Source organism: Zychaea mexicana (assembly GCF_025766255.1).
Source record: "Zychaea mexicana strain RSA 1403 chromosome Unknown BDB00scaffold_115, whole genome shotgun sequence".
Classification (NCBI taxonomy): Eukaryota; Fungi; Mucoromycota; class Mucoromycetes; order Mucorales; family Lichtheimiaceae; genus Zychaea; species Zychaea mexicana.
The window spans coordinates 21,316-42,779 of record NW_026516778.1 but is presented as its reverse complement, the minus strand read 5'-3'; the positions used below and the strand labels follow the sequence as shown (position 1 = coordinate 42,779).

The following is a 21,464-nucleotide window of genomic DNA, read 5'->3' as shown; positions in this document are numbered from 1 at the left end:
CGTTTGATCATGGTATTAGCCTCGTTTACTGGTGCAGTAGCCAATTCGATGCAGAACTGGTTCCAGCTGCGTCTTTTTGCTAGGTGTACTTCGCGAGTAAAAACTTCACAACAGGATATATATTTACACCAGAGCCGAGCTCGTATTACAATGTTGTTGGGGGCTCGTCGCCATTGCTTATACGCTATATCTCGATAATCGGCTTTATCTTGCAGCTCGCTGTTCCAAAACCATTTCCGTTGTGTTGATCGCGGTTTGCTGCGGGTAACGCTCGTGTCCAATGCGTTGTGGATTGCTGCAACTACATCTTTCCCTAGCTGTTCAATTGTTGGTTTGTCTGGTATGGCTTTGGTGCTGTTGACGACTATGTGGTTGAGAGACTTCACTGGACTGGCAATGTTGCAATTGAATTGATTAACGTAGAGTTTATGAACATCTGGATCCGTGAGGCGTTGCAGTTTCCAATGGTAGCGTGGAGAGTTCGGAGCTGGTAGTGGAAGCCAGGGTGTAGTCGGTGTAAAGGACAGCATGCATACATGGTGCTTAGAGTTGTTGATTGCGATGCTGTCAAATATCTGAATTTCTGGTTCTTCTAGGGCCCCAACGCATGATATAAATAGGTCAATGATACTACTGCCATTGGCGACGCGATATGTAGGCTGCCCTCTTGCGAGTGATCCGTTCCATACGTGTAGCCTGTTTGCAAATAGCCAGGGCTCTAGTATGTCTCGTCCTCTTTTGTTGTCCGAATGGTCGCCGGTTATCGTTGGTGAACGTGCGTTGAGGTCACCGATGATGATGGTATGATCGTCGATGTTTAGCTGATCCAGCAGCTGTGCGCAGGTGTCGATATTGAGAGAAGGTGGTAGATATAGGCCGTGGAAGGAGTATGTACCAACCCGGAATGATAAAATGTGTAGATTATTCATAGGGTAGTGGTGAATATGGACGTTGAGATCTGGTCGTACAAGCAATGAAATACCACCCAGGGCTCGTCCTCTATTAGTTGTTTTGTTCGGGGTGGCGTAGGTGTGGTACTGATGCCAGTCAGTAAGGAGCCGCCTGCAGGTAAGATATGTTTCAGTGAGAAGAATTATGTCTATGTTTTCTTGATTACAAGAATCAATGATTTCATCTGGTGCCTGATGGTTGACACCAGTGGCGTTAAATTGGCCAATTTTGATGCAGTTTATCATTATTCTTGCATGAGTTCCGGCTCTTCGTCATCGTTGTCGCTACCACCTAGCAGATGGCGGGCTTCAGCCTCTGTCACTAGGGGCTGGCGACGTTGGCGGGTAGGCTTAGGGTGTGTTTCTTGGAATTTTGCCAAATATTCCAATCCTATACGGTGATCATGATCTTCTGGTAGTGATGTGAAATGCCGCATGATTGCGACGGCCAGATGTTTCTTCGGCATCTGTATGCACATGGTAAGCATCCGTTCCTGATACAGTGTTTTGGCTTCTTTTTCACGTTCCGTTTCGGTCATATCACGGAGTAATGTTGGATCACCGATCGTCGATGCCGCGATCGGATTGAAATTGTCCTTTGGTGTAAGTTTCGCCTGTGTGAGTAGCTCGCGCAACTCTCGCTCATACGAGGAGTGAATCAGCAGGCCCACGACGCCGTGGGCAGGGAAGTGAATGTCTATAAGTCTCTCTTGTGCAGCTCCAAGTAGGCGTAAAGCGCGACGGATTTCGCTATGGAGAGTACGGCGTGGTGAGGGCATGTAAATAACCGTGTATGCCGTGTTGTCAGATGCCTCTTCAAAGATATGATGAGCCCACTTCTTCTGCGTCTCTGTTGGTGGCCCCGCAACTGCATTCTTCTTCGTGGCGGCGTTTCTACGCGCGATTGTTGCATACGAGGTCGGTGTTGTCTGCTGTTGTACTGATGATTGCTGTCGAGTTAGCTTATGCTTTCGTTGCTGCTGTTTGTCGAGAGCAGCTAGTTGTCGTTGTAAACGTTCCTCACGATGGTGTTGCTGCTGTGCCTTCGTTGCCTCTCGTGCAGCTCGGCCTTTTTCCCATTAGTCTGCAGGTATAGCATGTACTGAGTCGCTGGTGGTCGTGAGGATCTCTTCATGTCGGGCAATGCCGTCTATATCCATTGGGTTCGTTGGTCGATCCGTGGGTGGTACACCGGCTTGGCTATTCTCAAGCTCAATTATACGAGCCTGTGCAACCGCGAGGTCAGAGCGCAGTTGTTGGTTCTCGTTGATGAGGTCACGCATGTGTTGTAGTTCTTCTTTTGCTTGGAATAACTCTTTTTCATGACCCGTTGCTCGTTTCTCGAGTTCGGATACACGACCGAGAACTTCGGCTAGCGCATTTGCTGGTGGCGACGGTGATGGAATCGATGTGAACGCGAGCGTGATCGTCCTTTTCGACCGCTGGCTTGCACTGAGCGGATGTTGCTCATTGGTGGTGTTGCTGTACGTGTGTTAGGTCGCTTGATTGCGGGATTTCTTGACACGTGGATACGCAGGGATGAGTCACTGGAACGTCGTTTGTTCGACGGAGCTGTGGTACAGACGATGACTGTGTTGTGTGATTCTCCTTGTGGATGCACGTTGTTGGTCTCTGTTTTCGTTTGGTGTGACAATGCGCGAGATTGACAAGTGTAGAAGGTAAAAAAATGTATATAAAGAAGTGTGGTTTGCCGCGCGCGATCCTCGACTATGTCTCCTTTTGCTTAATACTTAGCATTTCATCCAGAATTATCAGCTTTTCTTATACTATCCATCCTATTAAACGGGATTCGTAACTCTTACACAAACTAAGACGTTACAATATCTCCTATACGACCCATATTTGGTGCAAGCTGCGCAAGTGCTTCTAGAGTGGGTATAGTGTTAGAGAAAGGTTGTACGATGCGATTGGTGTCTTATTACTGAGCAGCGATTTGTTGTTGTATTTGTTGTTGCAAGATGGCAAGTCTTTTTTCAATGATCGGCACGGCACGTTGAAGTAACAGATCAGTGGGCTCTTCGTTGTTTTCAAGTACATGATTCAAGTTACTATTTTAAAGGATAATTAGTATATAAACGAAAGACTGTAGTCCACCAGCACATACCGTTCATTCATAATACAAAGGATCATGGAACAAAGGATCTTGCCACAAATGATGACCTGGATAGCACTTTTTCATCAAAACCGGATCTTGCAAAAATACAACACGCAACTGCATAAGAAGACGGAAAAACGATTCAGCCGTACACGAGTCCTCCACTTGTTTGGCATCCAGCAACGCCCACTACTGATCGACTTCAGGAAAAACCTTTGTGCAAAGCTCAATGGGTGGTGTAACAGCAGCACGAGGTAAGTAGAATTGGCCAGCCTCTCTAGTGAATCCTGCCATGGTCTACAAGATATCACGAAGCAAATTGGTTAGATAACTGGTCGATAAAGCAGAATTATTCCAATGACCTAATCACCAGATAGACTCTTCACTCATTCCTAATATCTCTGTCATGCGTGCTGACGAACCCCTCATAGCGTGAGTGACCACTTTACTGTGAATGCCGACTGACTTGAATGCTTCTAGAATACACTCACGATGACGATCATACGTAATAGACTATGTGTTGCGATCTCTGCCTCTGATGAGCTTGATGTCGAACCAATCTCCATTGCTTTGGAAACAAGGGAATGCCTCACCAGCAATATGCAACCGATGAAAGAGATAAAAGGAAAGCATCATCAAAGGACAGATAACAACATTGGCGTTACGCATCGCAGCAGCAAACTCCACACGGCCCTCTTGGTTTATTTTTCCCTGCTTGAGCACCATCACAAATACATGACATTCAGTGACACCCTCGCACTTAAGAAGTAACTTTTGTAGATCGGCAAGTTCTATTATACGAACGCTTTCGCACCATAGAAGTCTGTAGTTTTGCAGAAGAAAGGCAGTGCAGTTTCGCAGTCCTTGTTGCTTGTTGGTGGCCAGAAAATGATCTACAATACGCTCCATCTCAGCTGATGTCGAATATCCATCTGCTGTCGTATGCATGCCTCTGTCTTCGTAGTTTTGTTGACTAAGCTCGTTTTCCACACGTTTCAAATGATCAACCAGTGCATAAACAAGCGGGCCATGCGCATGCGGACGATTGAAGCAAGGGTCTGTTTTGGCTTGTTCAAAATGGAGATCGACAATGGAAGTAATGCATTGTTTAACGGTAGCAAGCTTGACTTTGGGGGCAGGGGCATCAGGCGCAACAGGTTACACAACGGTATAACCCGGAGCATCGCGTACAGGTAGAGCAGCAGATGATGACGACGACGATGATGGCAAGATGGTGGTGACGGGCGAGAGAATAGCAGCAGACGAGGATGATGGTATGACGGCGGTGGCGGGCGAGAGAACAGCAGCAGACAAGGATGATGGCATGATGGCGGTAGCGGGCGAGAGAACAACAGCAGCAGGCGAGGATGATGGCATGGTGGTAGTGATGGTATGCATGGCAGGAGCAGGTGACGAGGCAGGCGACAGCACAGAATTCTCTGGCTCTTTTCTCTTTCTTCCAGGTTTACGCTTCTCTCTGAAGACGACCTAAAAAGAACACAATTGTAAGACATGCGTACATATATAGATTGCGAACAGATATGTGGCTAACCTCTTCCACAAGAAAAAGACAAAGCTTTCTGTCATCGATCAACTGGTTAGTGTGATCATTTGGACCGCGTCTTCAGCACCACTCGAGAAATTCTTCCTGCCTAGGAGAATACGATCTAACTGTATTCTGTGGACGGCTTCCTCGTGCTTGTTCGTATGTAGCTCGGGCAGCAGATTCAGCAGCAGCTTGATACTCCATTTGCGAGCTCATGAAAGAAGTATACTGTGGTAGAGGGGGAGGGACAGGGAGAGAAAGAGGATGTAGTGAGGCACCATTACTCACCACTACACAGCCCGGGCGATAAGCCAAACGGGCGGTGCTTCTCCTAGCGGGAGTAACAGTGCTACCACGACCTCTGCTCATGTTGTTAAGATAGTGAACGATTTAATGAGGAATGGAAATGAGATGAAGGAAACGGAATCTGACAGATGTGCCTGACAAAAGAAAAGTGGCGAAGCTTCGAAAATTCTTTTTTTTTCCTGGATATCAAGATTGGGTCCCCGCTATGCTGTGGACCTGAGTCCGGACCCGCACTAAACACAAAATGATATTGTTAAAATATCAATTTATTATCACTATCTATCATATGATCTAAAATCTTTTCAACTTCATATGAATCATTATTTTTATTTTCTTTTCTATAATTTCTTTTCCTTCTTTTTACTGATTCAATTACTTTATTTCTTGAAATATTTCATTTATATCTTCTATCATTTCTATATCATTTAAATTTAAATTTAAAACTTGTTCTTGCATTTCTAACATTTTATTATAATCTTTATTAATAGATTGCTCATTTTTAAATATATAATTTAGTTTAGTTTCTTTAGTAGGAAATTCAAAATTATTATTATACCATAACATATGGTGAGGTTGTGTTTCTATATTATAATCTTGTACCATTTTCCATATATTTTTTATAATACAAGAAACCCTAAATTGAATATTATAATATTTAATATCAGATGTTTGAACAGTAGATTTACTGTTATTAAATCTATCAAATTTAGATGCTAAAACAGAAAAATGATTTTCAATTGATGACCTAAATGAACCAAATTTTTTATTATAATCTAATTCAGTTACTTTTCTTAAAACATTTTGTTCTTTTCTTATAGGATATACAAAATTTCGTGTATTAAATTTATTATCACTATTATATTCATCTGCATTATTAAGAAATTTTTCTATGAATAGGTCATAACCACTATCAAAACCAATACAATCGTATTCATAAATTTTATTTTTATATAGTTTCATATTAAGAAACATAGTACCATCATTCCCAATAGCACATTTTTCACTGTCAGATATATATGTTATCATATTATTCATATCAGATATTATCTGTGTACGTATTCCTGTACCTTTTAATTTATAAGAATATAATGTACGTTTTGATTCTGTTGGATTACAATATTAAATTTTACTATTATGACCATCAAGAAATAAAGTTACATTTTTTAAACCACTAGGATTATTTTTCTTTGCAGCAAGTATCCTAATTTTAATATTTGAAAACATACTATTTAAGTAATTTTTTACAATTTTATTTAAATCAGAATAATTTGATATGGTGCATGCCACCTTAAACCATTCCTCCAGCAAAAATTACTGTCAATTTTTTAATTTAAATCCCCGCTATTTTCAAATGCCGCATATGAAATGGATAGATATATTTACATGTTCTTTCGAACTCTTCTGTGAGATGTGTAGATTTTTACAGCATCAATAGCATCACGACCTTCTAAACCATCATGGTATGCCTTAATGTATCTCTATGCTCTACACTCGAAATTACGGATCATTGGCAGCAGAATACTATCGAGAACTTCGGGGACAGTTTTCTTGAGGCTTGCAAAAGTGTAGTTGCATCGCTTACGCACTTCTCGCTTAACAGCACCCCAATAGCGTTCAATGAAATTGCACTCACAATGAAACTTTGGGTAAAGCTGAAAAACGTGACCAGCGCCTTGAACAGCATATGCTATAGCACTTTTCTCTGAGGTGAAGTCAAGCTGGGCACTTAAAACCTCTGTTGCTTCCTTTTTCTGCATCCCTTGTTTCCAAAGGCCTCTTTCTTCTAAAATCTACAAAAGAATGAAACAACAGTGAGTGCTATGTCTCGTGACTAATGGTACAAAAATACTAACTTCACGCATGCCTCGCAGATGAATTTTGCCATCAATTCTTCTGTACATGAATTGAAACATCATTTCATTCTTTTCATCAAAAAACCACCTATCCCGGATATGAGTTGATGGTTCGCGAAAGTATTGCTTTTGACTGATTTTTTTTAGATTAAGATTGAACTTTTGGGCCCATAAGGCGTTCTCCCTGTAGGCATTGTGGTTGGAACTCTAGTCAAAGCAAAAGACAGCTGTTCAGGTAAGAGATTAATTACGCTGTATTAAATAATATGCAGTATATATGATATAATGATTAGAAAGACATACCTTTACAATTAGGATGCATTGCCTGGAATATAGGAATTGCTTTTTCCTTTCATTGTTTGACCATATCTTCACTTTTCCAATAGCCTTCACGGTTTGCACCAGGTAAAATGATTTCTCGTGCTTCATATGGAATGTCTGCATGCTCAGGGAGACTAAGAAGCTCTTCTGATAGCATGAGCTGGCCATGACATGAGCACAAGAAATCGCTTACCATCAATGATGCTCCTGGTCCTTTCTTCTTTAAGGGAGTTTCGCCTTGTGCAAGCCAATTGGTTTTCTTGTCATCGTTTGCATAAAATATGCATTCGTCGTGTGTCACCATCACCAGCTCAACGTCGTTTTCGTCCTCTAACACTGGCTCGACCAACTCGCCATCTTCAGTGTACGTTTTCATCTTCTTGCAGTATCCCATCATTGCCCTGGCCCAGCGAACATAGTACTCCTTTACATCATCTCTTTCGTGACCATCAAAATAGATCTGTCGACAATTATAAAAGGAGTACGTTTAGCCATCTATCTAATGTGCTAATATATAGTTGATATTTTCCATCTACTTATGACTTTTCCACTTTCTCTATACTCAGGTCCCCAGTGAGCCATATATCGTGTGATGGTGCGCTCAGATACTGTTGCGTTGCTGATATTGGATACTTTCGGAAATATATTCGTTTCTAGTTCCACCTTGAGCTCTGGGATACTCCTTTCTGCTGGCTTTCGACTACGGATCCAAGTGCAAGCAGCCTCCTTGACATTTTCATCAGCCAAAAGTGACGCAGACTTAATATGAGCACCTTGGCGATTAACGCAAATCTTACCGGTTTCAAGATACTCTTTGGTCCACCAACGGATTCTTGTCAGCAAATGTTTAGTGTGTTTCTCCCAAATGGCATCTGCAACCAATCGTGTTGCCTCCATAATACGCATGTTATCGTCGATCCGGAGCTTGGCATATTTTTCGATGCTAAGGTATTTGTTGGCCTCAATAGTTGACATCATGCTCATTTCGGTTTTCTTATTTTTGATATCCTTGCGTAATTGGATCAAAGCAGGCCGCACGATCTTTAACACCTCCAGCTCTTCATCGATTTCAACGTCGGCATCTTCATCATCACTGCTGCTGTTGCTCGTTTCCACAGGATCTTGAATCTTAGTAAATCCCATATCAGTGAGCCGTCTCATTTTTTCTACATGGGCAGCGAGTTCCTTAGCATCCCATTTTCGTCGATAATAGGTACTTTCTGATTTGCCTACATTCACCCAACATTGTCAATATTTTTCTCAGGATGCAATAGACCATTTGTATGTGTTTCATTGTGCTGCTATCATAATTATAAAGAATATATACCAGTATACGAGCTTCTTAGCTTATTGTCGGCACCTTGAAACCATTCAAGCAAACGAGTTCCTGAACGTTCCAGTACAGTATCATCCCTTTCATGTTCCAACCCATAAGTATCGTCGTATTTACAAGAATCATCGGAAGAATCATCGCTGCTATAGCTAGCACGTGAGCTATCTGTAGGTTCAGGTAGTTTTTTGCCGAATGGGCCACTTTGCACACGTTGCTAGTTGTTTTTGACAAGGCGACTTCGTCTGTTGACGCTTCCCATAATGAATATTAGATTCTTTGTAAAAGAAAGAGGTGCATAAGACTACAATCTACTGACGAAATTTCTATACGCAGCAATATGTAACAGTATAGTCGATAATCGGTGAAGATCTCATGTAGTACAAATTCGGCATATATATTTGCCGAGCAAACGAAAGCTCCTGATTGGTTTAAGCTGGATTCGAACTACTGTCAATTTTCCCCCATCACTTATAAACTTGTTCCGACTTTGAGCGACGGTAACTCAAAACTTTATTAGAAAAATGAAAAATCCAAACTGATAACTTTGTTCTCCTAGTCAAAAGGAACATTTTTATCAGTTTAAAATTTTGATATGGGGTAGTGAGATGGTTTCACAGTACTTTAAAGTTACCCACTAAAGTAGTACGGTTTAAGGTGGCGTGCACCATATCTAAAATTGTTTATATAAGCCATATGGTATAAATTGATGCATATCTTTACCTGTATATCCTAAAACAATATAATATAATAAAAGTAATCCTTTATCTACTTCACGATAAGGACCTAGATACTCTTTATTTCTATATAAAATTACTAAAAAATAGAATACTGGTAAATAACCAAGTTGATTTAATAATGTATCTTTTATAAATTTAATTGAATTGTTTTCAGTATCTTTTATTTCTGTTCTATGATTATATTTGTTATATATATATGGCTACTCAGTATTAAGAAATTTTCATTTATTTTTAATTAATTTATAAACTTCTTGTTGTAGTTCATCTTCTATATTTATTGATGTGTAATTCATTTTTTTGGTTCAGTCTTTTAACTTTATAAAGCAATTAGGGAAACTTAATAACCTTAGACAAATGCCAAAAATAAAAAATATAAAATAATGTAATGTATATTTGAGGAATTACACATATATATAAATTAAATTCAATTTTTGTTTTTTTTAAATATTAAAGTAATTGAGTTTAAATTTATTTTTCGGACAAAATGAATTAATTCGGTTATAATGATTAATATGAAAATATAAAGATTTATAAAATAAAATAAATATAGAGACTTTCCGGTTAGCCTCCATAGAGGCCGAGTATGATAGCAAAGTACAATGGAGACCCTGTACGAAAAGCATCGTAACTTGATCACAGAGCCACAGAAAGACAAGGTCCTGGTATGTACGTGTTGCCATGAGCCTGTACATTGTGCTGGTTGCAATTGTGTGAAAAAATCTTTGTGAATCTCTTCGCGAGAACAGCCGCCATTCCGCTCGGAATTGGCCAAAATGCATTGACGTGACGAATACAATAAAATAAATTTTTGACGTGCTTGACATAGCAACAAGCAGCTTTCAGGAACAGGAAATGTCACAACCCGTGAATGCCATAGCAACAAAAAGGTCTTTTTCTGCTGTATAGCTCTTCGAAAACAAGCTTCCAGTTGTCTGCTTCAAAGGTCCCATAAGTCATAAAGAAGGATCTTTTAAATGTGAGTGGTAAGAGATCATGGGGGCAAGGCGACCCAAAAAAGGAAATTCTTTGTGCGCATCAAATCAAATCAGATCAGAGCAAGTATAGAAAAGGAAGCAGGATACCAAAAAACACGTTTTTCTTTTTCTTTTCTTCTTTACCAGTTTGTCCATTCTTCCGTACTTTTACGATGAGTACTCACGCTGAGAACACCTACGACCAAGCCACAGGCTACTACAACATTGACCACGACGATGCATCCACCATCCCCTACAACCCTGACGCGGCATCACAGCTTTCATACCATTCCTGTTCGACCATCTCCTCCTTGCTACCCCAGTTCTCGCCCGTCCTTACACCCACCTTCAGCTTCGACAACACCAGCATGGCCTCACATCACTCCTTCGCCACCGTCTTCTCTTCCGACTCCTCCCTCATCATTGACCTCGGCAACAATGATGATACATCCAGTGCTCTGTCGCGTGCAGGTTCGTCCCCACCGCCATCACTGCAGTTCAGTCCTTTGCATTCTCCCGTCTTGCCGCCGTCTCCTCTTCTTCCTCACCATTCTCCTCCCGCTTCTCCTGTCCTCTTCCCCGCTCTCGCTCCTCCGATGGTTGAGGTTGCCAAAGACGAAGAGACTGAAGAGGCGCCTGTGCCAGAAGAGGACGAAGAGATCCCATATGCTGGTGATCTTATGGACATTGACAGCAACGACATAGAGATCGACGACGATCAGAGCAATCTGATGCACGTAGACTGGGTTCCTCCTTCGTACCTGTGGTGGTACTAAAAACATCCATAAAGTAAGCTACTCCACATTGACCTTTTTATTGAGCGTGTTCACTGACTTGGACACGTCTATTCTTTCTGTTATAATAGATCCCAAACACCACAAAAGGTAAGTATAATGTTTCTGCTGTCTTGTGCTTCTGCTTCTTTCCTATCATAAACGCGCTCATTGATACTGGCTTCTTCTTTTTCGTACAAATTCTAATAGCACCCAAAAAACAATTCAAAAGTCAAAACCCTCAAAAAACATTCAGCATTCAGTATTCAGTATTCAGTATTCAGTATTCAATATTCTGTATAGCTATTAGTAACAAAGCCAACTCTCGTTTTACTAAGCCTGCTTCAAACACATTGCTGCCTGATAAAGATGAAAACTAACATTGCTGGCTGGTCGATTTAATAGGCCCTCCTTTTCCTGCTTCCGTTCTTTTTTACCGGCTCCTGCTTTATCCTCTTCTTCCCGCTTGTTGGCGTTGGTTTGTTGGCGCGTCGGCGTCGTGGTGATGTATCGGTTCCTCGGTGCTGCCTTCTCCACATGGCTTCTGGGGTGGTTCGTTTGGGCCGTCTTTGGTCAGCTCTTTTGCGTGGGCTGTTTTGGTATGTAGTTCAAAGAAGGCTGTCTCAGATTCAAGGCATATATTTACCAGCGTTGACGAATTTCGCCAACCGCAATTTTCGCCTTAGCGAAAAATAGTGCTTCATAATTTTCGCCTAGCGAAAATTGGCGAAAATTGCGGGTAATTCCCCGCTACATTTTTTAACAATGCAGGGCTTTTATAGTCTTGCAATTGGAATGAGTACAATTTAAATCCTTTAACGAGGAATGAGTATTGTGTACCACCCCAATAAGCAGTTAAATAAATTTCATTATTAGGGGTATTCAATTACAAAAATGAAAATTTCGTATGAAATGAAAAACCTCGCCATTACTAAATACAGTTTTCATTTCAAACCTAATAATTGGGGTACTCAATTACTCAATTTTTTTTTCATTTTCATTCAACTTCCCCTCTTTCAATTCTTTTCATCAAAACATTCACCTTTGTTCCCAAGTATGCCCAGATACAGTGAAAAATAGCAAAACGAACGTGTCCTGGAAGCTTTGGCATGCTTACAGCAAATCGAGAGTACGATGGCCATGATCGACGATGATGAAGATATGTCAGGCGACTCTGATAGCGATAATGATGATGTCTTGCTATCGCATAATTTGCTGTTGTCTATACCTTGGGTGGAAGTGTATAACGCAAGTTGCAGTCGACGATACCTTGATAGAGCACAAAAAGTCGCTCATGCTCCTAGTAGGATTCACTGGCATTTCAATGAGTTGGACGAACAACGATTTATCCAGGAAGTTAGGATGTCTAAAGATGCATTCTTCTTAATTCTCGATTTGATTAAAGAGAATGCGATCTTTGTTTCAAGTGGCCAGAAACCACAAAAACCTGTATTTGTGCAACTGCTTGTCGCTTTGCGCCGTCTTGGTTTCTACGGAAATGGTGCAAGCATCGGGAATGTTGCCAGATACTTTGGGATTGGAGGTACTACGCGTAATAAACTTAGTTATATACATACGTCTTTACACTTGAGACTTAGAAATATAATTCATAGTTAAAAGAAAATAAAAAAGCTATAAATTATTTATAAATTATAATATTCTTTAATTTAATAACTTTAAAAAAGATTTATTTAAATAAAGATATATTTTTTTTAATTTGTAATCTTTAATGAAATTGTAAACTCTAAAAACATTTACAATCTTTATGAATATAAAAATTTCATAAATTAGCAGAATGGTAATGAGCAAGTCCCTCCTCTAAGCAAGGAACACCTGGACGCGGCTTAGCTTGACAGAATAGAATTATATATAATTTTGTTATTTATAACAAATATTATTAATATGATTCATTCTCCTAGTAGTGTTGGTTGTAACACAACACACACACTACTTGTTTTCTCAATAATAATATATAAAGTCTGCCCCCTACCGGAGGCTTTTAACCCGAAGGGTAACTTTATATATGATAGCGAATGGAATGAGCTATTAATATATATATAATAAATATAAACAGTAAAATGCCAAAACATTTTTTTTTAAAAATGTCATTTTACTATTTATTTATATATTTGAAAGATTTTCAATCTTTCTAAATATATCCAGACGGAAAATGAAATAAAAAAATCAAGATAAGAATTTATTCTTAAACTTAATTTAATATTAATAAATATTTTTATTATCATTTATAATATTTTTGATTAACATTTTTAAAAAAGTGCCCCGAAATATATTTTTTTACAAATTATAAATATAATGTAAATATAAACTTTTTACAAAATATAATTATTGTTAAATATTAAATAGTTTGATTGACAAAATACGAATTTGGACAAAAAAAGTGTCCAAAATCGTAATTTTGTGTAACGATAATTTTAGAATTTTATGTAATGTCAACAATTATATCTTTTTATATTTATTTTTTGTAAATATTTTTGTTTTTATTCCTTCAAAATCACATTTAATAATAGTAAACTGTAACTTTATGATATTGTTCTATTCTGTATATTAATAGCTCATTACATTCGCTACCATATATAATGTTACCCTTTCAGGGTTAAAAGCTTGCGGTAGCGAGCTAACATTATATATTATTCTTAAGAAAACAAGTGTGTGTGTGTGACACACCACACTAGGCGAATGAACAATATTTATAAATTTTGTTATAAATAACAAATTTTATAATATTTTTCTATTCTAGTCAAGCTCCAGAATCAAAGATTCTTCCGGGCGTCGAACTAAAGTTCTAGCCTAGGAGGGATATGCTCATTACCATTCCGCCAGTTTATGAAATTTTTATATTTATAAAGGTTACAAAAATATTTGGTGATTACAAATTTCATTAAGGATTACAAATTTGAAAAAAATATCTTTATTAAAATCAAAACTTTTTAAATTTATTACATTAAAGAATATTATAATTTATTAATAATCTATAAGTTTTTTGTTTTTCTTTAACTATGAGTTATATTTCTTATGTAATGTAATACATTTTAGAGGGCTCTATGATCAGCTACACAAATAGGTGTATTGAGGCGATCTTGGCTCTTGAAAGTACCTATATCTAATGGCCTAACGATGCAGAAAAGTCCTTGTCCAAAAGTGATATAAGTCGTAGATCTGCTTTTGAGGATTGCATCGGTATCATTGACAGCACTCTTTTTCCATTTGCAAGCGAGCCTTGCATTCAGCCGCAAAGCTACTTCTTGTATAAAAAGAAGTATGGTATTTCTGGCATTTTGGTATGCAATAGCCAGAGACAAATCATCTATTCATACATCGGCTGGCCAGGCTCTACTCACGACAGCCGCATCTTCAGCAACAGCACTCTCCGCCATCATCCTGAGTAATACTTCAAGCCTGAAGAGTACCTTCTGGGTGACTCAGGTTTTGAGTGTTTGCCAAACTTTATTGTGCCATTCAAAAAGCCACGCAACGGCAGCATGACAGATGAACAAGAAATGTTCAATTACAAACTTAGCTCGGTAAGAAAATATACAGTATGGTGTGCTGTAAGGATAGAATTGTATTCACTTAACATTGTTCAAAATCAAAGGTACGAATTCGGATTGAACATACAATTGGAATGCTGAAGATGCGCTTCCAAAGCCTTCGGGAACTACTGCTGCGCTTAATAGATGAAGATGATGCGAAGCCAATAGTCCATTGGATTAAGGCTTGTTTTGTTCTACACAACATCATAACTAAACACAATTTCGAAGACATGTACGACGACGAAGAACTTCGAACTGTCGTTAATGATCAGCAAGAACAACAGCCTGAAAACAATGTGAATTGGACAATCCCGAATAGTGATAGACTGACACCAGGAAAGGCCAGAAGGGAAGAGCTCTTCCATCATGTTATTAACGATCACAATTAGTCATTATATCTGTCATCATGTATCGTATATTTATTCTATTATTACTATCATTATTCTCTTTATCGGATCAACATCAATCTTCTACTACTACTACTTCTTCCATCTCCTCCTCGTCGCTGTCATTCTCGCTGTCATCATTGCCGCCCTGATCCTTATCTACAATCTCCTGCAGCTCGCTTGCCAATGACTCGTCATCGTCATCGTCACCCGAGTTGAACTTGTCATCATCATCGTCAAATACGGCTTTTTGTATCGCATTGTTGGTGAAACCAGCTTCTAACATTATCTTCATCATTGCTGTTTTGGATTCACGATCCTGGATCCGTAACTTCTTCGCCTCTAATTGCTGCTGTTGACGATCCATTCGCTCTTGTTGTACTTGTTGATGAAGATCTAGCTTGCGTTGATGCTCAAAAACATCCATCTTATGCTTTGCGAGTTCTCGCTTGAGTTTCAAACTTTCTTCCATGAACCGCTTGTTGTCATTATTTATATCCCAGAGTATTGCTGCTAAGGGGTTTTTTCTTATTTTTTTGGATTTCTTGGATTGGGCACGAGTCGGTTGTGACGATGTGGCTTGTTGGTGCTGGTGCTGCTGTGGGTTACCCTCATCAATGTCTTCTCCGTCATCGTCGTCGTATATGTTGTCAAGGTCATTGTCGAAGCTTGGACGGTGTTGAGTTGGTAAAGAGGGTAATGGTGATGATGAAGATGGCGGTGAAGATGTTGTTATGGCTTCACCTGAGCGGTTTGTTGGCATGTGCAGAGTTTCTGAAAGATAGAGGGGGCGACTGGCGTGGTTATCGCTCATTATCTGTTCCAACTCGTAATAGTACTTGAAGGCGGCTTTAACGTTTTTGTCTATATATTTTGCATATAATGTGTTAGCTTCAAACAAGTATACACTGGTCGATAGTTTGTTCTTATCATTTTGATTACTACATACCCGTCTTGTCTTCATCGGCTCCATTCTCGTCATTGTCAATAGCCCCATCACCATAAGGTCCGCCGCCACCGGTCTCTCCAATCAAGTCATTGGCTTTGTTAAAGTTGGTGATCCATTCGTTTAACTTGCACGAAACATGGTGTGCTGTTCGATGGGTTAAACCATGACTGTGCAGCTCTCGGACGATCTCGGTAAGTATCACCTTTCTAGTGTCCTTCGAATTGCCCTTGCTTCCTTGCGTCTTCGAATTCTTGGCCGTATTGCCGCCAGTACCTCGGTAGCGTTGATAGTTACCAGGTTCAAGCAACCATTCCAACAGTATTGTCTCGGATGACTTGCTGTTAGGGGTAACGTTATCTTTACTCCATGATTTAGTCTTCTTCTTCTCTGTTATATTAAATGCAATGTTTGTAAATATTAGAACTATACACAGCATGACAGCAATATGACAGAAAAAATCATGTTACCTGAAGACTCGTCCGCATTAGATGGATTTCCCTTGCGCCGCTTGTTCTTGTTTCCATCGCTCGACATTGAACTACTGTTACTGTTAAATGTAAATAATTGCGATTCTGGGATGACAGTCGCCGAGGATGGTTCAGTGATGGAGTTTTCGCGTTGCATGATGTTGATGTATAAGGCCAGAAAAATCAGAAGAGTATGTTTTTGCAAGATATTAAAAAGATATCGTTTATTTACGCGACAAACAAAGTATTTATATGTTTGCTAACCCTGCTGCGGATCCGATGATTAATGCAAAATGTTAAAGAAAAGATGCAATATTTTGCTAAGGTATGATGTAATTGTCGACTGCGCATACTTTGCTAAGCTATGATGTAATGGTCGACTGCGCATACTTTGCTAAGCTATGATGTAATGGTCGACTGCGCAACACAAAAGAAAATGGCTGCGGTAAAGGTGTCACGAAATACCAGAAAAGGGAATGGGTTCATTCTCATTTTCATTTTTTGATTTCCTATACGTTCTTATCCGAATGAAAACTGAAAATGAAAATGAAAATTTTCGAGTACCATTTTTAGAAACCGTTCGGATTTTCATTTCATACGAAATTTTCATTTTTGTAATTGAATACCCCTATTAAAAGTAAAATGGTTACTCCTTCGATAATAAAGAAAAGAAAAGATTACAAGATAAATATATTAAACGGTCAATGCGAGGTTCTTATTGGTCAGGTCTTCATTGACTCGTGCCAAAAGCATGCTGCAGATTGATGTTTATGACAAATCTGCTGCGCAGCTGTTGCGCAGCTGCTAAGTAGTTTCTGTGCGACAGCGAAATAAGTTTTCACCCCCTCCCTTCAACAGATTTAGATTTTCATATGTATTTCCAAATAAAGTAATTGATTTTTCGCCTCTAATTTTTGCCTTTTTTCGCCTTTTTTTCGCCTATTTTCGCCCTAGCGAAAAATCAACGCTGATATTTACTGATTGGATCCATGTTCTTTAGGTCTTTGCGTGGTCGGTTTGGCTGCGATGCTTCTGGTGTTTGGTCTGGCAGCTTCCGCCTTCGTCAGGCGATGGGGTGCAGTGGAGGGTACCCGGAGTAAGGTAAGGGCTGAGATGGAAGGCTGTGGCAAGGCACTGTGCTATCGCCTGTATAGGGAGATATAGGGGGCCTCTGCACATGTTTCACGATGACTTTGGACTAGATGGCTATGGCACCACCGGTGTGCTGTATGGTGATGCTAGGAACATTGCACTGTCGTTTGTCGGTTTTAGAGGACGTGGGTGACACCTTGCATAGCAGGAATGTACAATGGAGCGGCCTGGTAGACTATGGCTCTGTTTGCAGGCACATATTGATCATCTTTACTTTCACGTAATAAAGGAAAACAAAGTGAGCATGATGTACTAACTAGTTTAAAGTATTTTTGCTAGTCGTCCATCCCCCTTCCTTGTAGCAGTCAATCGTTTTGATGATTGCTAATACAAGGGAGGGGAGCAGCTCCATGTAGGACCTAAAGCCGTCTTTGCATTGTGCCATTTATTTAGTCGTGGTTGCTCCATTGGTTCACACTGGCTCAAAAGACACCCCGTGGTACTCCTGCGTCGACAATACCACAAGCATTACCACCTCACCGACCCCACAGCACGGTTCTCAGTCTTCCTCTGGAATGTGTTTACGCCTAAACCGCGTCTGATCCCTCAGGGGGCCTGGGTAGCAGTTAGCTGTCCCTCTGCTATAGAAGTGAGTATCCTTCTGTCTCATAACCCTTGCCCTCTGCTTCGGGTGCCTGAAGCTGGGGTGTCCTGGCGAGAGCGGTGCGGTGGTAGTACGCTGCCATGTTAGGAGAGCGCCAGCTTTCCAGGCTAGCCGAGTAAAAAAACTTGGCGCTGATCGCGGATTAGCAGAATCCCGTCTTTGACTTGATTACGTCGTCGTTGTGTGTGGTTAGTATGCATGTGCCTCACATGCCGTCATGGTAGGGTGGCGCCAAATTTCAGACTAGCCGAGTACAAAAGCACCCTTGTGTCGAATCGAGGATTCGGAGAATCCCGTCTTTGGCTTGATTTTCTCTTGTCAAAATGCATGCCCACACTGCGTGTGGAGGAACATATCACAAGCTAATAAACAGGGTAATATCCAGGTGATAACAAGGGTAACAGGTCCATATCACCCTGTTTTTGAGCAAGGTGATATTTACGAAAAAACCGAGTAAGTTGCAGATATCACACTGTTAAAACCGTGTGATATATAGCTCATGCATGCAAGCGGGAATTGGCGTCGCTCATAATATGTATGTAGTCATGGTTAGGTTCTCTATTGCATTACATATGGACCGGGTACTATGTGAAGCAATTCCTTTACAGAGGTCTGCATATGCATATTTTAGTGTGTGAGTAGGTGTTGTAGCTATGATAAAATGACGATGACTGAATGGTCTGTCTAATAGATTTGGATGGTATATAATTATTTACGGTATGGTTGGAAGAACCGATTTTATTATTGTATGATCATTGACAAAATTTACATAAGCAATCAAGATAATCAGAAAGGGGAAGGTTTTGAAATATGCTATATTGGTTAGCTGTAAAGAAAGAGAGCAAGATGCAACAACGAAATGAGACATGAAAGCAGGATGGGCGGATCGTAATCTGCAGATGGAGACCAAATGGGACACAACATAAAGATTTAAAGCAATAATTAGTTTGAAGAACAGTAGTAGTAGAGAAAGGAGATGAAACAGAATAAAGATGCCATTCAATATTTACCTATAAGTACTGCAACTAGAGTCATATACATTTTGTAGTGACCGGTCAAGTAGATACAGGCTTTGTATTGAAAAGGAGACATGGGCAACATGTAGAAGAACAAACGGCGTTGAAAAACGTTAGTATTTAAGCCTAGTAAATGTTTGAAAGGACCATAGAAGAATAGTAACGGAGAGAAAACTTACGATGCTCCTGTCCCGCTTGCAAAGATAAAAAGGCAGTTACTATCCAAAAACACCATCAAGAAGAGTTGTGAGTGCACGGCAAGATTACACTTATTAACAGTGGTATAACACATAGGACACAGAATAGAATAGAATACATAGTAATTACCTTATAGAAGATGGATACGATACTTGCCAATCGAAAAAGGTGTTGAAAGTAGGAGGAGAGAGTAAAGTGGAAAAAGGGGAAGAAAGAAACAAAAAAGAGGTTTTGAGTAAAACGCGAAGCATAATAGAGAAACCGAATATGCAGACTTTGCTCCATCCATCCTTACCATGCATAGAAAGAAGAGTGCTTGCGCGAGGACCCATCCTATGATATAATGCTCCCCCCAAAAAAAACCTGATTTTAAAACAATCCATCTTTCTTTCACTTACTATCACTTTGAAGTACTTCGAAAAAAGTAAATGAACAGCAGTTAGTAAATATTGTTTGAGTGCCGCACATTGAGATATTGTATAGATGTCTACCTTAGGAGATCGCAATGCTGCCAGAGAGCAGCGTAATGTAGAACGTCGGGCTGCTGTTGAGGAGGAGAATGCCCGGAACGTCGCGTTGCGGATGGAGGATCGTCTCCGAGCAGTGGAGGCGCGAAACATGGTGCTGGAGGATCAGGTGCGAGCAATAGGGGACGTCGTTGCCAGACAGACACTGGCACAGCAGCAAGTAGCACCTCCTCTCGCCGGTAATCCAGTTGCTGACGAAGCTCCAGCGCAGGGAGCTCAAGTGGGTCGCTTGCCGGGCGTTTCTGTAAGAAGCCAAGATGTACCATTTCTGAAATATAGGTCAAGTAGCTGATTATTAATATCGTTTGATAATAGAGCGCGATCCGCCATTATCATCAGTCTTTGGGAGAGCATGGCTTCCGTGGGATGACGATTATCGTTCCACCTACAATCGCACTGTTCGTGGCCGTACGATATCGTACATCCAGGGTCTTGGTCAGTACGACCTTACGCACAAGCAGCTGGCCGAAAAGGTCTATTACTTTTTCGGCAATACGCGTCGTTCGCGTCGGCAGTCGGCTGTGCTTGCAGCACAAAGAAGAGTGGCGACTCGGCGTAATAGTCGTCGCCACACTGTAAGAAAGAAAACGATCTATTTCTAGTAGAATATGTACATACATGTAATCTGACACAGAGAATAGAAACATAAGCGACGAGTGGATTTGTACCACCAGCACCAGGCCCAGCTGGAGGCGACTTACCCACGAGGGGGGGCATTGCTCCGATTGGAGTACATGTCTGAAGAGGAGACCGACGACGAGTACTCCGGTGAAGCTGGAAAGCGTGTGGTTGTGCGTAAGCCGCAATGGCGAAACGAGAGGGTAATTATTTTGAGCTGGTTCGACATGCTTCGACGTTGATTAAATAAACTGTTGTAGGCAAACGCGTTTTTGCGCCATCTCGATGGATTGAAACCCGACGTTGACGCGAACAGATTGATAAGAGTGGATGGTGTTAGCACTACTACTCTGCCCAATAGTGCGCGAGAGCAATTGGAAGGTTGGGTAGTCGAAGTTTAGTTGAAAAAACAAGAAAATAAAAAAAAATGGTTGCACGACTGTGTCGTGTGGGTATGGGGTGGGCAAAACAAAAGTTATGCATGCAGCTGCTGTTGGGGGGGGGATTTTTTCAGTGGTTGGGGAGAACGACTCATCTTTTTCCACTCACGTCTTTATCAATCCTCACCATGGCACAAACAGGAATATCACTCACTTTATTCATCAAAAACTCCAAGTGATAAGAAGCTTTCCATTAGCTTACTGCTTCTTTAATTACTATTAGATTTTGTGCTTGAAATTTGTTAACAGCATCCGACTACCAATCTCAAAAGTTACTGGCAACTTCGAAAGTCCTGTAAGCCTATAAGGTGTGTATGTACTTATAGATAGTGCTTTTGTTTTGCTGCTTACGTGTTGGTTTGCGAATTCAACCCTAAATCTTCCTTTTTTTTCGCACTTAGGTAACAAAATGCTCTCACCAAGATATTATCGATGCGTGCATACAACACAACATGGTACTATTATAAACGCTATGGTAACAGCAGAAACATGGAATACTAAAGATTTTTGGTGGACAAATAAAAAGAAAAAGTTATAGTTGTTTATACTAGCATCTTTTTTGCTAACAGAAGCACTACTGTTCTGGCATTTGCATTTCTTTGTGCACCCAGTTTTACTACGGCAACTTGTCCATATAAACGATGAAC

The 21,464-nt window shown here is 40.3% G+C and overlaps 1 protein-coding gene across 1 annotated transcript; it reads right to left on the bottom strand.

Annotated features, from left to right (window-relative positions):
• Window positions 1-15,787: 15,787 nt before the first annotated feature.
• On the bottom strand, window positions 15,788-16,419 carry BDB00DRAFT_792069 (uncharacterized protein; the record flags this gene model as incomplete). The annotated part of the gene is made up of 2 exons (XM_053121092.1): window positions 15,788-16,218; window positions 16,263-16,419. 2 exons carry the CDS (start codon window positions 16,417-16,419, stop codon window positions 15,788-15,790), a joined length of 588 nt encoding a protein of 195 aa, XP_052974425.1.
• Window positions 16,420-21,464: the final 5,045 nt, after the last annotated feature.